We start from the raw sequence: 20,028 nt of genomic DNA, 5'->3' as shown, positions 1-20,028 counted from the left end.
TTAATTCACAATGATTTTAGAACAAAATGATTTGGCTTGTTAGAAGATGATTGCATTCACATCTACTTTCATTACTATTGTTAATCAAAAAAGAGCTTGCTCACTGAATTTGGTCCTGAAGTTTTCATGTCATATTCTCTTATGACTTGTTTTGGTATTAGATTCCTGTTATCATTTTAAAGCAACTTTACAGTCTTCCGAAACAGACTGGTAAGAACTGGGATTAATCACAATATATTTTGTTGTTTCTGTCTGGGTTACTATTATGAACACTTTATCAGGTAGTTGTCTTTTAAAAATCATATAGTTAAAGGGTGAAAAGTTGCTTGCAGTTGTCTAGCCTCTCTGATCTAAGCTCTTTTTGTTAGGGAAAGGCATTGAATGTGGCACAGGAATATATAAAAATAAAATTAGCAATTGTTAATAATAGCTAATTTTTATTTTTTTCTTAAGTATTAAAAAAATAGAAATGTGGTCTCTCTATGTTGCCCAGGCTGGTGTCAAACTCTTAAGCTGAAGGGATCTGCCCACCTTGGTCTGCCCAAAGTGCAGGTGTTAGCCACCGCTCCCAGCAACTAATAGCTTACTCTTTCTAGTGCTTACTAATGTGTCCAGCTCTCTTCTCTGTGCTTTGCCTGTATTTTCTCATTTCACTCTCATAAATACTTATGAAGCAGGTGATATTGTTATTTCCACTTCACAGATGAGGAAACCGAATCAAAGAAGAATCAAGTAACTTATTCAATTATTTTAATAATCATTCAAAGTCACATAGCTAGTAAGTTGCAGAGCCAGGAATACAAACACACCGTGTGACTCCATAGTCTGCATGTTTTCCAGAACACTGTACTGCCTCCCAAGTATTTAAACTTGGAGTCAGAGACCTGGGATGAATTCTAGGTAGTTCCATTTTCTGGTTCTATGAGCTTAGGCAAACCACCAAATTTCCCTTTGCCTTGGTTTTATAATCATAATACAGAAATAATGATATCTGCTCTGTCTTATAGGGTTTTTGTGGGTATCAAATTGTAGAAGTACTTTGTAAAGCATTACACTACCAACTGGCTCACTGGACTGGGGTTGAAACTCCCCTGCTCCCTGCCTCCAAGAAACCCAGCCAGTAGAGCTAGCTCCCCTTCCCCTACAAGTATTCATTTGCCTCCATTGAATTACAGTGGGGCTGAAGAACTTTCCGGGGAAAAGGCTTGAACTCTGTTCACACTTGGGATTCAACACTCATAGACATGGCTGATAGATCAGAGCATACAGAATCCAGATTACAGGGGGTTAATGGCAACCCCTACCCCTTAAAGAGGATTCACCTTGAGAAAGAAAGGAGTGTGACATGTGAGCTGTGCTCAGTAACAGGAACCAATGTCACTGATATTGATGAATTCCAGTCCCATGTTACGAGAAACTCCTCCAAACCAACCACTGTGGAGGTATGTGGGCATCCTGGGGCCAAGCAGGTCTCAGAGTGTACATTGAGAAAGCTGCTTCACTGAACTCTGCAACACTTTGGACTCAATCTCCCTATTGGGGTGAATGTGACCTTGCAAAATTTTTTGGCAGGAGCAATTTAGCACTGAGAAGCTGCTGAGGAGAACCCTCTTCTCACCACCAGTGGGGTCACACATGGAGCTTGCAATAGCTAGCTCAGCCAGCCCTGAAAGCACAGACTGCGTCATGGGCTTGGAAGAAACATCCCTTTGAGAATTCTCAAAACACTCTAGGGACAGACTCTGCAAGAGCCTGCTATGTTTATATGAGCAGATGGAACGAAAGAATTTCAAGATTTTTTATTTCTAATTTTTAATCACAGGCTGTGGAAATATGAACATTCAGGTTATGCTATTCCAAATTATTTTTATTATTTTATTGTGGGAAAACAGAATTCAGTTAACTAGGATTAAGCAACAAAATCCACTTCCTTGTGGGATCATCTCTCTGGGCTAGGAAGAAGGATGGAGACTTTTCAAGGCAGAGATTGCTCCATGGAGGAAAACACCTTCTCTTCATTTTCATGAGTAATAAGTTTCCCAAGAGGATATTTTTTGGAAGTTGAAGGCAGAATTTAAATGGAAAGCCCCACCCACTGTTGGCTGGAAGCAACTTCTCTTCATCCTTTCTTTGACTTTTGATGCTTCCCTGGATCTGATTATTTAGCGGTGGGCAAAGGCTGGAGATAAGAAGCCAAAAGATAAGATTTCAATGTAAGAATTCATGTCATTTTCATTTCAAGTACCATATATAAGCTTTTTCAGGGACACAAACTCTAGTTGCTCTTATTCTGGGGCAAGCTCGGACCTGCCAGGCCTTAGCCTGCCTTTCTTTGCCAGTTTTAAAATCCATGTAGTAAGTGTGTGTGCTGTAAGTCTTTGTGTGTATGAGTGTGTGTGTGTGTCTGTGTGGCTGTTGGCTCATCCTAAACTTTTTACTGGCATCTTAGGCTTCTGCAAGTAGAAGATTCTCTACATTAGGAGTCCCCAACTCCTGGCCCACAGACCAGTATCCATCTGTGGCCTGTTAGAAACCAGGCTGCGGCCGGGTGCAGTGGCTCATGCCTGCAATCCCAGCACTTTGGGAGGCTGAGGCAGGTGGATCACGAGGTCAGGAGATCGAGACCATCCTGGCTACCACGGTGAAACCCCGTCTCTACTAAAAACACAAAAAAGTTAGCCGGGCATGGTGGCGGGTGACTGTAGTCCCAGCTACTCGGGAGGCTGAAGCAGGAGAATGGCCTGAACCTGGGAGGCAGAGCTTGCAGTGAGCTGAGATTGCGCCACTGCACTCCAGCCTGGGCAACGGAGTGAGATTCCTACAATTAAAAAAAAAAAAAAAAAAAGAGAGAAAGAAAGGAAGGAAGGAAGGAAGAAAGAAAGAAAGAAAGAAACTAGGCTGCACAAAAGGTGAGTGGTGGGTGAGTGAGCGGAGCTTCATCTGTATTTACAGCCACTCCCCATCCCTTGCATTCCCACCTGTGCTCTGCCTTCTATCATATCAGTGGCAGCATTAGCTTCTCATAGGAGCACAAATCCTATTGTGAACTGTGCATGCGAGGGATCTAGGTTGCATGCTCCTTATGAGAATCTAATGCCTGGTGATCTGTCACTGCCTCCCATCACCCCCAGATGAGGCTGTCTAGTTGTAGAAAAACAAGCTCAGGACTTCTAGTGATTCTATATTATGGTGAGTTGTATAATTATTTCACTGTATATGACAATGTAGTAATAATAATAAAAATAAAGTGCACAATAAATGTAATGTGCTTGAATCATCCTGAAACCTAATCCCCCAACTCCTGTTTGTGGAAAAATTGTCTTCCATGAAATTGGTCCTTGGAGCCAAAAAGGTTGCAGACTGCTGCTCTACATCACCCCTACCAGGAGCGAAAGGCCCTTTTCTGCAGGTCAGCTTTCAGTCTTCCATCCATCATCCGTTACAGAGCTTTCTTCTCATTATGTGACCCCTAAGTGAACTGAGCAGCCCATTGCTAAATCCCAAAGTGGTCAGCATCATGCTATAACCTGACCTCACGCAGTTGAATGCATCATTAACTCCGTGTTCAAGGAGAAAGCAATGCTTTCCATTAAAGAAGGAATTTGAGAATCTCTGTGACTTATAATGAGTTGACTAAATAGCATATAGAATCAAAGTTTACCTATAGCAGAGTCTAAATTCATTGAGCTTTCTGGAGCTTTATCTATAGCAGTCTAAATTCATTTGCTCCTAGCAAAGTCTAAATTCATTCTAAACACTTTTAAAGTGTTTAGAATCCTTCTCCCTTCTAACATCCCTTCTGCATTAGTCAGGTTAGGCTAAGTTATGCTGTAGAAGCAAACAACTCCTTAATGTCTCTCAGCAGCATATTACAACAAAAGTTATTTCTCACTTATTTTATATATGGAATAGATGTTAGCATGGGGACTCTCCTCATCATGGGTACTCAGGGACAGGCTGCAGGAAATGCTATCATCCTGTAATAATGCTGCCATCTCAACATGGCAGGGGATGAGAGCGTGTGGACGATTGTGTGCTGGCTCTTAAATGCTTCCTCCAAGCATGACATGTGTTTCTTTCACTTATATTTCATGGGTCTAAACAGCCACATGGCCACGTCTAACTTCAATGGAACAGTGAAGTGCAATTTTCCTGTGTTCCAAGAAGTGGAAGACTATAAATGTGAGCGAACAACTGTAATGTCTATCATACCTTTAAGTGGATATCCAGCCTTGAATACCTTCAGGTTTAAAAGTCTTTATTCTTGTGGTGATATTAACCTGCCAAATGCAGATTTCAAGTCATCCTGAACACTTCTGACAGCAAGTATCTTACTCACGATTTGTTTGTTTATTTAACAAGCTGCTACACTGTGCTGAGCAGTGTGAGCAAAAGAGAAGAACATAAGATCTGTTCCTTTGCGGTCCCATGATCTTAGCCCAGGAGAGAAAGAGAGAGAAGACTAAGTGCCACAAAAGAAGTTCAAATTGCTACATTGTTTAGAGGTGACAGAAATTCCTTGCAGCTTTTGGGAATGGCTTCAAGGAATTGGCCTTGAAGTACTGCTAAAAAAATTTTTAATATAAGTCTCAACCTCTCTTTCTAAATTGGTGTTTGCAGAATTCTTTTATTCTTTGTTTTGCAAATACAAAATAGCTTAAAGATGAAAATAAAAGCCTGCCAAGCCTGTAATCTTATTCCTTCAAAATAAGCATTCTTAAAAAGGTGTGTGTGTGTATTATACATATGTACACACACATGCTTGTATATGCATATATGTATACGTATACATACATATACAAGTAATCTGCTTTTGACAGTCAGCAACATATGCCATGTTTCTATGTTGAAGCAATAAAGGGTGGCTAGTGTTTGGCTGGTGGCAAGAACATTTCAGATCCAGCTGAACAAAGGCATAGAGGCACGAGGTGAAGATGAAATGCTCAGTTTTGCTGGTACCATGGTGTGTGGAAGTGTAGAAGAGAGAAAGCTGGGAAGGTGAATGGATTGGGTCTCAGAGAATGTGCAGTGCCAGGTAGGGGAATTTCAACAATTTTCAGTGGGCAATAGTGAAACTAAAGATTTATTTAAATTTACAACAACTTTTCTAAAAGCCTTGCATTTTGTGTAACTTGGAAACTACAGTTAAGCTATAGAGAAGAAAAACTCCCATGATCTCACCACTCAAATATAATCTTGTTTACATCTCAGCATTTATATTTCTAGGTCATTTTCAACACTTGTGCCCATTTTATCTTTTACAAAAGTGGGATCCTACTGCATATGCCATCTGTAACCTGATTTTTTTAAACCTAAAATTTTATAAAAGTTTTTTTAAGAATGTAAATATAAACTATTTTGAGTGGTGGAATAGCATTCTATTACATGGACTTTTACCCATAGAAATAACCAATTAAAGATCACACAAAAGGAAAAGGCAATTGAATTATCCTCCTCCTTAAATACATTTCATTTACCTGGTTTTGAAATTAAAAATTGATTCATGAACATTTAATGAACATTAATTTCATGAACATATACATTCTATAAACCCCTCCCACCCACCCAGCACACTGGTTTGCAAAAGTAGAACAAAAGAGCAATGGGTTGTGGGGAGAGGAGGGAGGAACTTTCCTTATCAGAAACCAAAAATGATTTGGTGGCTGAGGAATAATATGATCAGACTTGTGCATTTAGAAGAATCTCCTAGATGAGGGAGAGGGATTTTAAAGGGGAATGAAACTGGAAGAGAGTCTGTAAGATAGACGGGATAGGGATCATTTTCCTTCTTGGACAGAATGAGGCAGGTGGCACAGAGAAAGTAAGTGGCTTGTTCAAGGTAGCAGGATATGGCTGCTCTAGGGATAAGACTATGATATCCTCATCCACAGACCCAGAACTCTCTCCTGTGCTGGCCTAATCGCAGATTCTGTTTCCCTGGCTTTCTATGTCCAGACGGGTGGTCATGGCATCACTTTTTGGGTTTTTACTCTTACGCTGGGAACACATGCAAAGCGGATCAGTATTTAATAATGCCATTGGATGCAGGCCACATCTCAGCCTGTGGCCATTGCCTGAGCAAAAATGAGAAATATTTGGCAAAGATCTTTGGGCAAATAGCCTGGGAGACAATTTGACCTTGTACATAATTAGATTTGTGAACCAGTCTAATTACATAGTAGTAATTATATGACTAGACTCACACCAGTACTTTCCACCACCAAATGTGTGAGATTTTTTCTCACACTAACCAATTCTTCATTCTCGGTGGACACCAAATGGATGGCTACAACTCAATTAAAGTCCGACACTATTTACCAGGGGATAGCATCAGATCCCACGGGTTAAGGGTTCAATCTCACAAGACTGCTCCCATTTCAGACAGCAATGACAAGTCCCAGTTATCACCTGTGCTTGTGACCAAACAGCCATAAATCGGAGGTTCCCATGACACCGTCTTCTGGTTTGATCATATGCTAAAATGGCTCACAGAAACCCGGAAAATAATTTACTTATCAGATTACCATTTATTATGAAAGGATACAACTCAAGAACAGCTAGATGGAAGAGATGCATTGGGCAAGGTATGTGGAAAGGGGCACAGAGCCTCCTTGCACTCTCTGGGGCACCCCCCTCCCAGTACCTGCATGTGTTCACCAACCCAGAAGCTCTCCAAACCTCTTCCTTTAGGGTTTTTGTGGAGGTTTCATTACAGAGGCATGACTGATTAAATCATGAGCCATTGAGCATTGACTCAGCCTTCACTCTCCCTCCTCTTCCTGGAGGTGGGATGGGGTGGGGTGGGGTGGAGTGAGTAGGGCTGAAAGCTCCAACCCTCTTATCTCATGGTTGATTCCCTGGCAAACAGCTCCCATCCCTAGGCTATCCAGGAACCCCCAGCTGTCAGTCACGCATTAGCATAAAAAAGACACTATCATTGGTGAGATTCCAAGGGTTTTAAAAGCTGCCAAGAAAGGGAGAGGGTTATGTCACACCAGTCAAATAAAATTCACTATTTCAAAAAATGCTTACTAAGCTCCTGTCCTGTGCCAGGTTCTAAGGGGAATTCTGACATGGATAATACTCAGTTCTAGTGCCCAGGGAGTTCACAGCCTGGTGAAGGAGACACAACCAGGGTGCAGGGAAGGATCGCCTGGGTGCCATCAAAGGGGGACTAGCAGCACTCCTAGGAGCACAGGAGAGGGGAGATTAACACTGTCCAGAAATCCGAAAATCTCTTTGTAGGTGTGGAGAGTGGACCTGGATAGGAGGAAAGGGAGGGTGCTATTTTAAGAGTACAGTAGTCTCCCTTTATCTGTGGTTTCACTTCCTGTGATTTCAGTTACTGATGTCAACAGTGGTTTGAAAATATTTATTACATGGAAAATTCCGGAAATAAACAATTCATAAGTTTAAATCGCGTGCTACTCTGAGCAGCGTGATAAAGTCTCATGCCATCCCGCTCCGTCCTGCCTGGAACGTCAGTCCTCCCTTTGTCCAGCACATCCGACTGTCACAGTACAGCAGTGCTCGTGTTCAAGTCACCCTTATTTCACTTAGTAACAGCCCCACAGCACAAGAGTAGTGACGCTGGCATATTGTTATAATTGTTCTATTTCATTATTTGTTATTCTTGTTAATCTCTTTTTGTGTTTAAACTTCATCATAGATATGTATGTATAGGAAAAGAAAAGACATCGGATACATGGGGTTTGGTACTATTTGCAGTTTTAGGCATCTACTGGGCATGATCCACTGATCAATGGTCTTGGAACGTGTCTGCCATGGATAAGGGGAGTCTACTGTATTGATTCTGATTAATGCCTGAGAATGGGATGTTATTTCATTCACACGAAAGCCTTTTTCCTTTCTTCCATTCTTTCTTCCTTTTTAAAAAAATCTCCTTCAGAAAAAAAAGCAACCCTGGATATATGAGACAGGGGGCAGGGTGACACAGGGGAAATAAACCACAGTCCTTTACCTGGATCTACTCAGAAGACTCTGTAGCTACTATTTCCCCAACATGTACCATGCCATGTATTTATTTGAATACTCATGTCCTTGTGACTCAAAGTTGATGTTCTACAGGTCGTGGGAGGTCCAGGATCCTGACTCTTGGGAGGCAGTTGCAGTTCAGAACTGGCTTTCTCTTGTGGTTCTTTTTCCTGCAATTGTACAGGAGGCTTGGCTTAGAAAGTGAGACCCTGGCCCTTCTTCTCTCCTCCCCATTCCTGTCTGCAGCCCTGTGGGATCAGTAGCACCCTAGGTCCCCTTGGGAGCCCTGAAGTTGTGTTTACATAGCTTGTTCCCATTGATTTGCATGAATTATTACACGAAAGAACAATCAGTGGTCCTCTTTCTTCTAGCGGCTTCCAGAACCACCTGCTCTTTGGTCCTGTCCAGTAACTATGTGGATGCCGAATGTGGAGGCTACCAGGGTCTCCATCAATCACCTCTCCCGGCTTTATTTTTGCTGGTGAATTCCTAGCCAGGCTTCAAATTTCAGATCGAATGTCACTTCCGATGGAAAGCCTTCCCGCATCTTCCAGCACTGTGCCAGCACTGAGGGAGATTCTGCCTCATCTTGCTGTTGCCACAGGCTCCATCCTTCTGCTAATAGCACCTGTCTTAGTTTGCTTTTGGTTTCTTATAACAGAATACCTGAAATTCGGTAATTTATAAAGAAAAGGAATTTATTTCTTATAGTTATGGAGGCTGGGAAGTCCAAGGTCAAGAAGCCACATCTGGTGAGGGCTCTCTTGTTGGTGGAGACTCTGCAGAGTCCCGAGGTGGCACAGAGCATCATATGGAAAGGGGGCTGAGTATGACAGCTCAGCTTTGTCTTCTTCTTGTTATAAAGCCACCAGTTCCATTCCCATGATAACCCGTGAATCCATGAATAGATGAGTCAATTTGTAAGGGCAGAACCCTCAAGACCCAATCGCCTTTTAAAGGTCCCACCTCTCAATACTGCCACACTGAGGATTAAGTTTCAACATGAGTTTTGGAGGGAATGTTCAAACCATAGTGGTACCCATGACACAGTGTTGCCATTTATCTGTTTGCAAATGTATCTCCACTCTACTGAGTCATTAAAGCACAAGGACTGTGTCTTAATTTATTTTAAAATAGCTTTTTAAATATATAATTTACATACCATAGGTTATCTGTTTAAAGTGCACAGTTCAATTTTTTTTAAATATAGACACAGAGTTGTGCAACCATCACCGTATCTAATTTCAAAACATTCTGTTACTCTCCAAAGAAACATTGTATTCCTTAGTAGTCACTCCCTTTCCTCCCACCTACCCTATTCTTAACTCTCAGCCCTGGGCAACCATTCATCTATATTCTGTGTCTATAAATTTGCCTTTTCTGGACATTTTACATAAATGTTTTCATAGTAATTTATTTTTTGTACACTCTATTCTGCCATTCAGTAGGTGCTTAGGAAATGTTTGTTCGATGAATGAATGAATGTACTAAAGATTGAGAAACTGCTTGGAAGCATGGCACCGGGGAAAGAACACTGGACCAAAAGCCAGAAGACCTGCACTCTAGGCCTGGTTATGTCATTTATTTATGTGACTTAGGGAAAATCACTTGACCTTTCTGACTCTCAGCTTTCTAGTCTGTAAAGGAGGGATAATAATATCTGCCCTCCTTATTTCAAAAGTCCACAGTAAGTGTCAAATGAAAAAAATCACTTGGAAATATTTTGTATAGCTCTAAGCGGGCTGTACAGATGTAAGAATAATTTATGTTTGTGTTTACTCTCATCCCTTGAAATGCCTATAAAAATAAATCACTTATTACACGAATGACACAGGGAGAAGGAAGAACGACAGAATGCCAGTCTAAGGAGATCAACCGGTGGGATATGGGCTCCTGGAATGACTGCAGTTAACTCAGGGAAAAGAGCTAACAAATGCCCTGGTTATCCCATATCCATTACCACATGCATTTCCCAGCCAAATGGGAAGATAAAAATCTGTTCTCGAGTGAAAATTAAACTCAATTCACTGGAAGAAAAATGATCATATAATTTCCTCTTATCTTTTTGCTCTTAGGAAATTCTAATTAATATGCTAATTACTTTCTGTTTTGCAGGGCCTTTGCATCCATCGCAAAGAGGGGAGATTCAGGTTTAAGAGTGAGCTCTTTATTGCCTCACACAGAAGTGGAAGTGGAGAAGGAGCTCTGGTCCATGGTGGCTCAGTCTCTTTCTCTCCCTTTAGGTTTAGAGGACTTTGTAGGGGGAATGTGAGTATATTTATTTCTCAAATGTGAAATTCAGGCTCTGCAGAGAGATATACAGGACAGAGATGGGATGAGATTATTAGAATAAAACCTCTGAATCTAATAAGGAGTAGTTTGGAGAAAAAAAAACAGTCTTGCATGTGAAGATTTATCTTTAGATAAACTTTTCTTCCACCCAACATTTTTGTAAAACTCCCCAAGTTCCATCCTTTCGTAGAGGTTAGCAGAGCCTCAGACCTTGGTCTGGTCCAGGAGAGTTTGGATAAAAGTATATGAATCTGGACAAAAGGGCCAGCCCCACTTCCTTCAACCTCTTGAAGTCTGAGACTTGGGGCTTTCCCAGAGGTGGGCCAGTGAGCCAGGTCTCCCCACTGTTTCCACCTGGCCTTTGGGCACTGCCTTCCAACTTGTCACCTTGTTTTTCCCATTCCCCTGATCATCTGATCAGCCTACTGCCTCCTTTCCCAATAAGGTCATGTTCTTCTCTTCCTCTGCTCCTATTCCAGCTATTTCCCCCATAGCCACTGCTTCCTTCTAATCCAGGGTTTCTTACCCTCAGCACTATTGACCTTAGGTCATATAGTTCTTTGTGATGAGGGGCTGTCCTGTGGCCCATAGGATGTTTAGCAGCATTCCCAGCCCATTCCACTAGATACCAATAGCACCTCCCAGTTATGACAACCAAAAATATCTCCAGACATTGCCCAGTACAGATGGGCATGAAGTATGAAGTATGAAGTCACCTTATTTAGATCCCCTAAACCAGTCCTTCCTCCCTTCATCTGGAGCTCTTGTTTATTAAACATTTACCATGGAGAAGACACTGAATTAAATCTTTCATGCGTTTTATGCTGATGGTTCTCAAAATTTAATGAACATAAGCATCACCTTGGAAGGTTCTTAAACTACATATTCTAATTCAGTCATTTTTTCGGGGAAGGGCTTGAGATTCTACTTTACTTTTATTTATTTTTTTTGAGACAGGGTCTTGCTCTGTCACCCAGGGTGTAATGCAGTGGCAAGATCATGGCTCACTGCAGCCTTGACCTCCCAGGCTCAAATGATCCTCCTGCCTCAGCTTCCCGAGTAGCTGGGACCACAGGCATGTGCCATCACAACGAACTAATTTTTATTTATTTTTGTAGACAGGGTCTTGCCATGTTGCCTAGGAGGACCTCAAACTACTGGGCTCAAGCAATCCTCCCACCTTGGCCTCCCAAAGTGCTGGGATTACAGATGTGAGCCACTGTACCCAGCCCAAGATTGTACATTTCTAACAAGGTCCCAGATAATGCTATCACTGCTGGCTCATGGGCCACACTTGGTGAGCAAAGCTGCAGGTCATCACATCCTCATGGTCTTATGAGGACTCTATTTCACAAGTGAGGAAGGTGAGCCTCAGAGGGCTCATATGTGGCTCGATCACCTTTTGAACCCAGGTCTGCCTGCCTCCAAAGCTTGTACTCATAACTTGATTCTCAACTGATGTTGGGCCAAGGTTCCTAGGTTCTCTCCTTGCCCTTCCTTCTGAAGTAATAACGCTGTGATAAGCTCATCGGAGTCTGAGGCCCAGGCACATGTTTGCCTGAACTATCCATGTTATATGATTCCTTCCTCAGACAGAGTGAGCTACTCACGATCCCAGGTGTACCCTGAGGCCAGCCAAGGTGTATCCATGACCTCATGCCTCTGTTCCAGCCTGCCCTTTAACAGCTCATCCCACCTGCCTGCCCTCCCCGCCTATCTGCAGACAGTAGTCTAGGATTTCAGCTGCCCTGGGGGCTCATTTTCCCTCTCAGCTTCCTGCTTTAGCTGTCTCCTGCCTCCCACTCACCTATTACTCCAGCACTCTCACCTGGTCTTCTTTTCTGTCTCATCACTGCCTCTTGACATCTTTATCTCATAGTAGTTAGTTAGGGGTTCTTGGTAATGCCCTAAATCCACATGGTGGGAAGGGGGGAGTGGGGGAAGAGAGTGCGCTGTGGGGCTGTGCCTACTTCTGGAGGGTAAGACTCAGGCCCTCCAGGAACAAAGGATTCAGGCTGGTGGCAGCTATAGCGAAGCAGACTGCTGGCCAGGGATTGCAAAGGAGTATTTTGTTTGCTTAAGAAAATAAACAACACTGAGTATGAGATGGAGGGAGGGGGTGTTGGTGCCAGAGAGATTGGGAAGAGTCTGCCAAGGGTGTGTTCTACTCACTCTCCTCTTTTCTTTCATCTCCACTGAGCTGGAGGCAGTTATCCTGTCCCCCACATCACATTCCTACTCCCGTTTCCCATGCCTGGACCCAGGTTGGGCAAACTCTTCCTGTAAAGAACCAGATAGGAACTATTTTAGGCTCTGTGTGCCATATGGTCTCAGTCACAACTACTCATCTCTGCCTCTGTAGCACGAAAGCAATTAGCAACAATATGTCAACAAACATATGTGACCCCATGAAAACTTTATTTATTATGGATACGGAAACCTGAAAATAATGTCTTTCTTTTGATTTTTTCCCCAATCATTAAAAAACGTAAAAACTACTCTTAGGTCGCAAGGTTAAGCCATTCTCAGCTTAGCAGCGGCAGGCTGGATTTGGCTTGTGACCTACAGTTGGCCAATCCCTGATTCCCAAAATGTATTCCTCAGGGATGTGGGCAAATACTTATGGGAAATGCTGGATTAAACAGAGTTAAGAAGCATCAGACATTTCCAGGACGGGCTAGCACATGCCAGGGCTCTCTAACTGACCTCATTAGGATTCATCTGTTTCATGGAGGATCTTGCAAGACAAGAATTCCTCAAACCTAGAGTCTGAGGACTGTGCTTTGGGAAACACTGCTCTGCTTGATGCCCTCACTGGGCACATGGTAGAATCTAGAGCTGAGTGCCTTGCTAGCTGGAGATAGGGTCAGGGCTCTTGACTGCCCTGGCAGTCTTGACACATCGCGCTGTCTGTGTCCCCTGAGTGGTTCAGAGCCACACAGGCCAAGACTAGCCCACCAGAGCACCAGGCCTCCCAGCTTTCTGGGCTTGTCCATGCATACATTTCCTTATTCTTCCTGGTTTCCAGAACCTAAGGAGAGGCACATTTTGGTTGAGTGATTATAACCCTAGGGACCATGGGTAGCTGCATGTCAGGAAACACTCCTCAACTTCCTGGCCCTGATGGATTAAAGGAGAGGTACTTACAGGTTATTTCTTCGCTGTGGACTACTGTCCCAGCATGAATAGGGCATCATTATTGAATTATTTTGACAGGAAGGAGACTGGTGTATGCTGCACAGTAATAATGTATTTACATGTGTACAGAGTTTACCAAGCACCTCTGTGTTGTTTTTGCCTCTGTTTATTACACTTGCCCTTGGGGGGAGGTGGGACAAATTTTTAAAAAATTTATACATGCAGAGACTGCAGCGCAGAGAAGCTAAGAGACTTGCCCCTGCCCACACAGCCAGTAGTAGAGCCTGAACTCAAACCCAGGTCTCATCTCACCTCAGGGGCTGCTTTCCCCATCGCTGTATTGTCCTTAAAGTGATGGGTGACTAGGCAATGAAGTAATTCTCTAGGAAAGCATGACCAATTTCCCTTTCTCCACCTCCCTCTTTTTCCTCCACCCCTCCCCCATCAGCCCCCATATATATGCCCAAATCTCCACAAAGCCTTGCTTGCCTGCAAACCTTTACTTCTGAAATGACTTCCACGGCTGGGACGGGAACCTTCCACCCACAGCTATGCCTCTGATTGGTGAATGGTGAGGGTGCCTGTCTAACTTTTCTGTAAAAAGAACCAGCTGCCTCCAGGCAGCCAGCCCTCAAGCATCACTTACAGGACCAGAGGTGAGCATGGGGGATTCTTGGTTACTTTTCTTTGAAGGACTAGACCTCTGCTTTATTTGTGAAAAGGGGTCAAGGTGGGGACAGCAGAAGTCAATTTTTTTGAGTGTTGATGTAGGGACAAGACATGACTGTGATGAGGAGCTGCTTTCGCCAATTTAACACCAAGAAGAATTGAGGCTGCTTGGGAGGAAGGCCAGGAGGAACACGAGACTGAGAGATGAATTTTCAACAGAGGCTGCAAAGCCTGTGGACTTTAGCCAGGTGTGGTGGCTCACACCTGTAATCCCAGAACTTTGGGAGGCTGAGGTGGGCAGATCATTTAAGGTCAGGAGTTCGAGACCAGCCTGGCCAACATGGTGAAACCCTGTCTCTACTAAAAATACAAAAAAAAAATTAGTTGGGCATGTGTTTTTGATATTTTCAGATACAAAAATCCCAGCTACTTGGGTGACTGAGGCATGAGCATCACTTGAACCTGGTGGGCAGAGGTTGCAGTGAGCCGAGATCATGCCACTGCACTCCAGCCTGGGTGACAGACTGAAATTCTGTCAAAAAAAAAAAAAAAAAAAAAAGCCTGTGGAGTTTGAAAGAACAGAATGAAAAGACATTGAGGGAGATGCTAAAGCATAGCCCCCGTCCCCCGTGACCCATAACCCAGGGGTCGCCGCCTCCCTAGCCCAGGTACCAGCAGAACCGGGTCTTCTCTGGTCTTCCTCCCGGTGTAGGGGTGGGAGGCAGTTTCTTTAGGTGTCAGACCAGTGCCTGCAGTAAGAAAGGTTCTTAAATGATTGTGTAAAGAAGTACGAAAGAAAGGGAGAAAGTAAGAAAGGGAGGGAGCGAGAGAGGAAAGAAGGAAGAAAGAAAGGTAAGGAGGGAGGGAGGGAGAGAGGGAGGGAAAGGACAAAGGGCAAAGAAGGCAGGGGGAAAGAAATTCTCTGCATCAGTTATAATAAATACATAATGGCGTTAGGTTCCCCAGCTTGGAGGCTCTTCACTCAGTCCTTCCCAACTGGCACTTCAGAGGAAGGCTTTAGAGATGATTCATCTGGAAATCTGATGCCTCTCTCTCATTTGGTTACTAAAAAAAGTGAATTTTTAGACTCAAGAGTGAGTGGTTAGTGGAGGTGGCATAGTCTGTGTGTGACCCTGACCTGCCCTCTGTGCCCCTCCCTGGGACCAGGATTAACCCCTCGCTCCCTTGTGATGAGGAGTGAGGGACAGCCGTCTCCTGGGGAGGAGAAAAAGACCTGCCAGCCTATGTGTGCCTAGTGGCTTCAGGGCAGAACTTGGATAAGCACATGTCTAGTTCAGCTCTTTGTTTTCCTGGGTTTGGGCTCCCCAGACGTGGCACATTAGAACCTCCCATTTCTCCACTCTTCTGGGTCAAATTCTGACTCGTAGGTTGTAGGCTAGAGAGAACTGCAATGGAGAAGGAGGAGGTGCAGGGCGTGTGGGTGTGGACCGGCAAGGTGGGGAAGAGCAGGTGGACAGATGGCAAGACGAGCGGCCTTAAGTTTGAGGGGCAGAAAGACCCCTGCTTCACCCCCACTGCACCCTAGCAAGGCTGCCGGTTTGCAATAGTCTCAACTTGCCCATTGGAGAGTGCTCGAGATTGGCCCGGGGAGACCCTCGGAGCATTTTCCCAGGGCATGTAACTCTGGGTCAGAGGGCCGGCCTCACAGGCTGCCTCCCTTTCTTTCAGCAGACCCTTCTGCCCTCCTTTGCTGGCGACAGCCTCTCAAATGCAGATGGCTGTGCTCCCTTGTCTGGGTTTTACCCTGCTTCTCTGGAGCCAGGTATCAGGGGCCCAGGGCCAAGAATTCCAATTTGGGCCCTGCCAAGTGAAGGGGGTTGTTCCCCAGAAACTGTGGGAAGCCTTCTGGGCTGTGAAAGACACTACGGTGAGTAAAGTGCTGTTCTGGACCCAGTCGTGGGGGTTCCTGGGGGCAGTGGGCCAGTGGGGCGAGGGGATGCTATTTTATGATTCTGGAGTCCTTCACAGCTTGCTAATCAGTTTCCAGTTTCCCATATAATAACTCTGTGAGGTCAGAAGGCACCACAAGCCCCATTTACACATGAGGAAATTGGGGCTCAGAAAAAATGTGGGCAGCCTCGAGTGAAATAAGCAGTGCCCAAGGGAAACCATGAAGAGAGCTAGATTCATCCAGGCTTCGTCCCGAATAGAGTCTTCGGCTCTAAATCTGAGAACTGGAATGAGTGGCTGGGCTGTGGAGGAAGCTCCAAGGGCAAGAGGCAGCTCTAGGGTGCAGGCTGTCCTCCCTCACATCCTGCTTCCTCACCACATGGAATATGGAGCCAAAATCCTGCCCATAGTGGTTCTTAAAGCAGATAGGCTTATTTCCTCCCATCTCAAATGACCAGAGGCATCAAACTGCTTCCTTATCAAATCTATGTTCATGCTCTAAGAATAAGAAGAACTCCTGGGACTCCATTTGCTCCTGGGGGGCCAAGCTTAGTCATTTTCGTGGCTGCAACCTTGTCTCCCCTCCCCATGGGCCAGCTCAGCCCAGCCCTTCCTGGGTCCTCTTTTGGTCCCTCTGGCCTTTGAGATCTCACAGACTAGATAGATTTAGGGGTCTAGGGAAGCAGCACATATTTGCAGAGTTGGTTTCTATGCTGACCCCTAACCTGGAGACGTCTTTTCTTTCTGTTTGCCAAGCAAGCTCAGGATAACATCACGAGTGCCCGGCTGCTGCAGCAGGAGGTTCTGCAGAACGTCTCGGTAATCAGACCTCGGGGACACCACCCTCTGTGGGACTGGTCTACTGTGGGTGGGAGTGCAAGGCTTTCTTAGGGGAGGTTGATGAAAGCCCTTCACTTCTTCCCTGGACTGACCTTACACAGGACAGGGCCAGGCTGTGAGCCAGGGAAGTCAGTGTCTGGGGTTATTGCTATGTGGTATGTGTGTGCAGTGGTACTGGGAGATGGGGAAGGTGGAGGCTTGTAAACATCTTTCTCCATTTAGCCAGATAATTATATATTTCTCTTTTACTTGTGTAGGCCCAATAGGCATCTACTTAGGTTCATGTCCTCTCTTCCATTTTCATCCTTTTCTCTGGGTCCTTTTTCCTGGGTCCTCCTTTGGTCCATCTGGCCTTTGATGTCTCATAGACTGGATAGATTTAGGGGGTCCAGGGAAGCAGCATGTATTTGCAGAGCTGGTTTCTATGCTGAACCCTAACCTGGAGACATCTTTTCTTTCTGTCATGTGAGCTCATGTGAAGTGAGCTCATGACTTAAAATAATACCTAACAAAAGGATTCATCCTTTCTTTCACCACAATCAGGTAGAGTATGTTATCAAGGATGGGTCACCATCTTCTCATCATCCATCTAGTGGGCACAAACCTACTGAGCCCTGAGCCCTGAAAGATGTGGCACTTTAGGAGTTTGAGGGGGCTAGAGTGCAATTGCTGTGTCCAAAGATATTAGTTTCTCCTCATTTCTTCTGTTCTCAGTCATTTTCCAGCAAACTCTATATCACCAAGTCCAAGTTCAAGCCCTTTTCAGGGTCCATCACATCCCCATAGCTGTTAAAGAGGCCATGTGGCATAGAAGAAAGAGAATATTAAGCAGATGGGCAGTCAGGAATCCTGGGAGCTAGGCTGTGTCTGCCACTGATTGACTATGTGACCCGGGGCAGGTCATTGACTATGTGACCCGGGGCAGGTCATTTCTCTCCCTGGGTCTTGGTTCCTCCTCTCAAACAAAGACCTGCTCTCCATGGCCCCTGAAGGCTCCTACAGATCTAAGGTTCATCATCACCTTCTAGAAGATCCCTATCTCTGCTGTGCTTATCTTGCCTTGGGTGGCATGTGGGTTGTTCCTTCAGGGGGTCAGGGTGGGCAGAGGCCTTGGCTCAGCAGTGACCCAGACCTTCCCCAGGATGCTGAGAGCTGTTACCTTGTCCACACCCTGCTGGAGTTCTACTTGAAAACTGTTTTCAAAAACTACCACAATAGAACAGTTGAAGTCAGGACTCTGAAGTCATTCTCTACTCTGGCCAACAACTTTGTTCTCATCGTGTCACAACTGCAACCCAGTGTGAGTAGCACACGCTCTGGATACTGGCAGCTCTGGGTTCAAGTCTAGGTCTGCTTGCAATCTGCTGGGTGACCCTCTGCAAAGTCCTCCACCTCCCTGGGCTTCAGTTTGTTATCTGTAAAATGGGGATGATCACTCCTGCCTGGCAGGATTGCTGCGAGTATTAAAGGAGGCAGCCCCTTTCACAAGGTGGGAGTTTGGTATTGGTTACCTTGGGGAATGCAGGATTCAGCCCTGGGCTCTCAGGCTTTGGGAGGCCCTGTGGCATCAGCAGGAAAACTGAGAGGGAGTTTGCTTCTGCTCCTATCTAAAAACTGGCACAACTTCTTTTCCCATGTTATGCAGCAAGAAAATGAGATGTTTTCCATCAGAGACAGTGCACACAGGCGGTTTCTGCTATTCCGGAGAGCATTCAAACAGGTAAGGCCAAGAGCTGAGAGCTTGCCCATCCAGCAGAATAGACTAGTCTGCACCATCACACGAGGGCACCTCAGAGACCCAATGCAGAATGTAATGCAGGGGACACCATCAGCTTTGCCCCAAAGCCCCCTGACTTAGCAGGAGCACAGTTATATTTGCAGAAGCATCGTAAACTAAGTGGTCTTTTTTCTTCCAGTTTTCAAGTTAAAGTGCTTTTATATTTCCCTACAAGATGATTTTACAAAAGGAACTTTCCCTGTGTTTTGTAGGTACTTGGGCTGGGCAACTGAAGTCAGAAGAGACAGAGAAAGAAGGGAGACACCCCACCCCCACCCCATACATATCTGCAGTATTTTCCATGATGCTCAACTGGTCTAGTTGTGAAAAACAATTATGGGAAATTATTTTTGCTTTTCCAAAATTATGACAACAAAGAAAACCCAAATTTCATCCCCAGCCTCCCTAAAAACATAAATGATTTTGATCACTTTTTTTTTTTTGAGGAAGAGATGCATCAGCTTTTAAATAAATGGTGAAGAGCAATAACATCTGATGGAGAGGGGCCACCTGGGCTCATTTCACCTGGGCAGTGGATTCAGGTGGTGGGCCATATCCACCCCATACTGCAGTTTGTGGTTGCTGTTGTTAGGGGTGCCATATGTCTTTCCCTTGTTCTTTGCCCACTGATATTCACTAGCCTGTTTGTCCTCACCCCTGAAGCAGATAAACACATGTAGATGGAGGAAAAGTGACAGGCAGGTGGGTTCATCAGTGGGCTCATCCCAAAGGTGACCCATCCCTTGGATTGGAGTCAGGTCTATTTTAGGCATGGCAGGTTGGAAGAAAGACTATTCTCATAGCTAACATGGCTGACCTTCAACCCTCTTTTCCCTTTAGTTGGACGTAGAAGCAGCTCTGACCAAAGCCCTTGGGGAAGTGGACATTCTTCTGACCTGGATGCAGAAATTCTACAAGCTCTGAATGTCTAGACCAGGACCTCCCTCCCCCTGGCACTGGTTCGTTCCCTGTGTCATTTCAAACAGTCTCCCTTCCTATGCTGTTCACTGGACACTTCACGCCCTTGGCCATGGGTCCCATTCTTGGCCCAGGATTATTGTCAAAGAAGTCATTCTTTAAGCAGCGCCAGTGACAGTCAGGGAAGGTGCCTCTGGATGCTGTGAAGAGTCTACAGAGAAGATTCTTGTATTTATTACAACTCTATTTAATTAATGTCAGTATTTCAACTGAAGTTCTATTTATTTGTGAGACTGTAAGTTACATGAAGGCAGCAGAATATTGTGCCCCATGCTTCTTTACCCCTCACAATCCTTGCCACAGTGTGGGGCAGTGGATGGGTGCTTAGTAAGTACTTAATAAACTGTGGTGTTTTTTTTTGGCCTGTCTTTGGATTGTTAAAAAACAGAGAGGGATGCTTGGATGTAAAACTGAACTTCAGAGCATGA

At 44.7% G+C, this 20,028-nt stretch overlaps 1 protein-coding gene across 1 annotated transcript; it reads left to right on the top strand.

Annotated features, from left to right (window-relative positions):
- Nucleotides 1-4,001: 4,001 nt before the first annotated feature.
- IL24 (interleukin 24) lies at nucleotides 4,002-19,546 on the top strand. The gene is made up of 8 exons (XM_016949893.3): nucleotides 4,002-4,182; nucleotides 8,367-8,438; nucleotides 10,179-10,263; nucleotides 15,787-15,982; nucleotides 16,762-16,824; nucleotides 17,987-18,145; nucleotides 18,491-18,565; nucleotides 19,463-19,546. The coding sequence occupies exons 1-8, from the start codon at nucleotides 4,002-4,004 to the stop codon at nucleotides 19,544-19,546; spliced, it is 915 nt and encodes a 304-aa protein (XP_016805382.2).
- The last annotated feature ends 482 nt before the right edge of the window (nucleotides 19,547-20,028 follow it).

The sequence above is a fragment of the Pan troglodytes genome, chromosome 1, assembly GCF_028858775.2.
Source record: "Pan troglodytes isolate AG18354 chromosome 1, NHGRI_mPanTro3-v2.0_pri, whole genome shotgun sequence".
In the NCBI taxonomy this organism is placed as follows: Eukaryota; Metazoa; Chordata; class Mammalia; order Primates; family Hominidae; genus Pan; species Pan troglodytes.
Note: the sequence above shows the minus strand (reverse complement) of the source record. Positions and strands in the feature narration are given on the sequence as shown.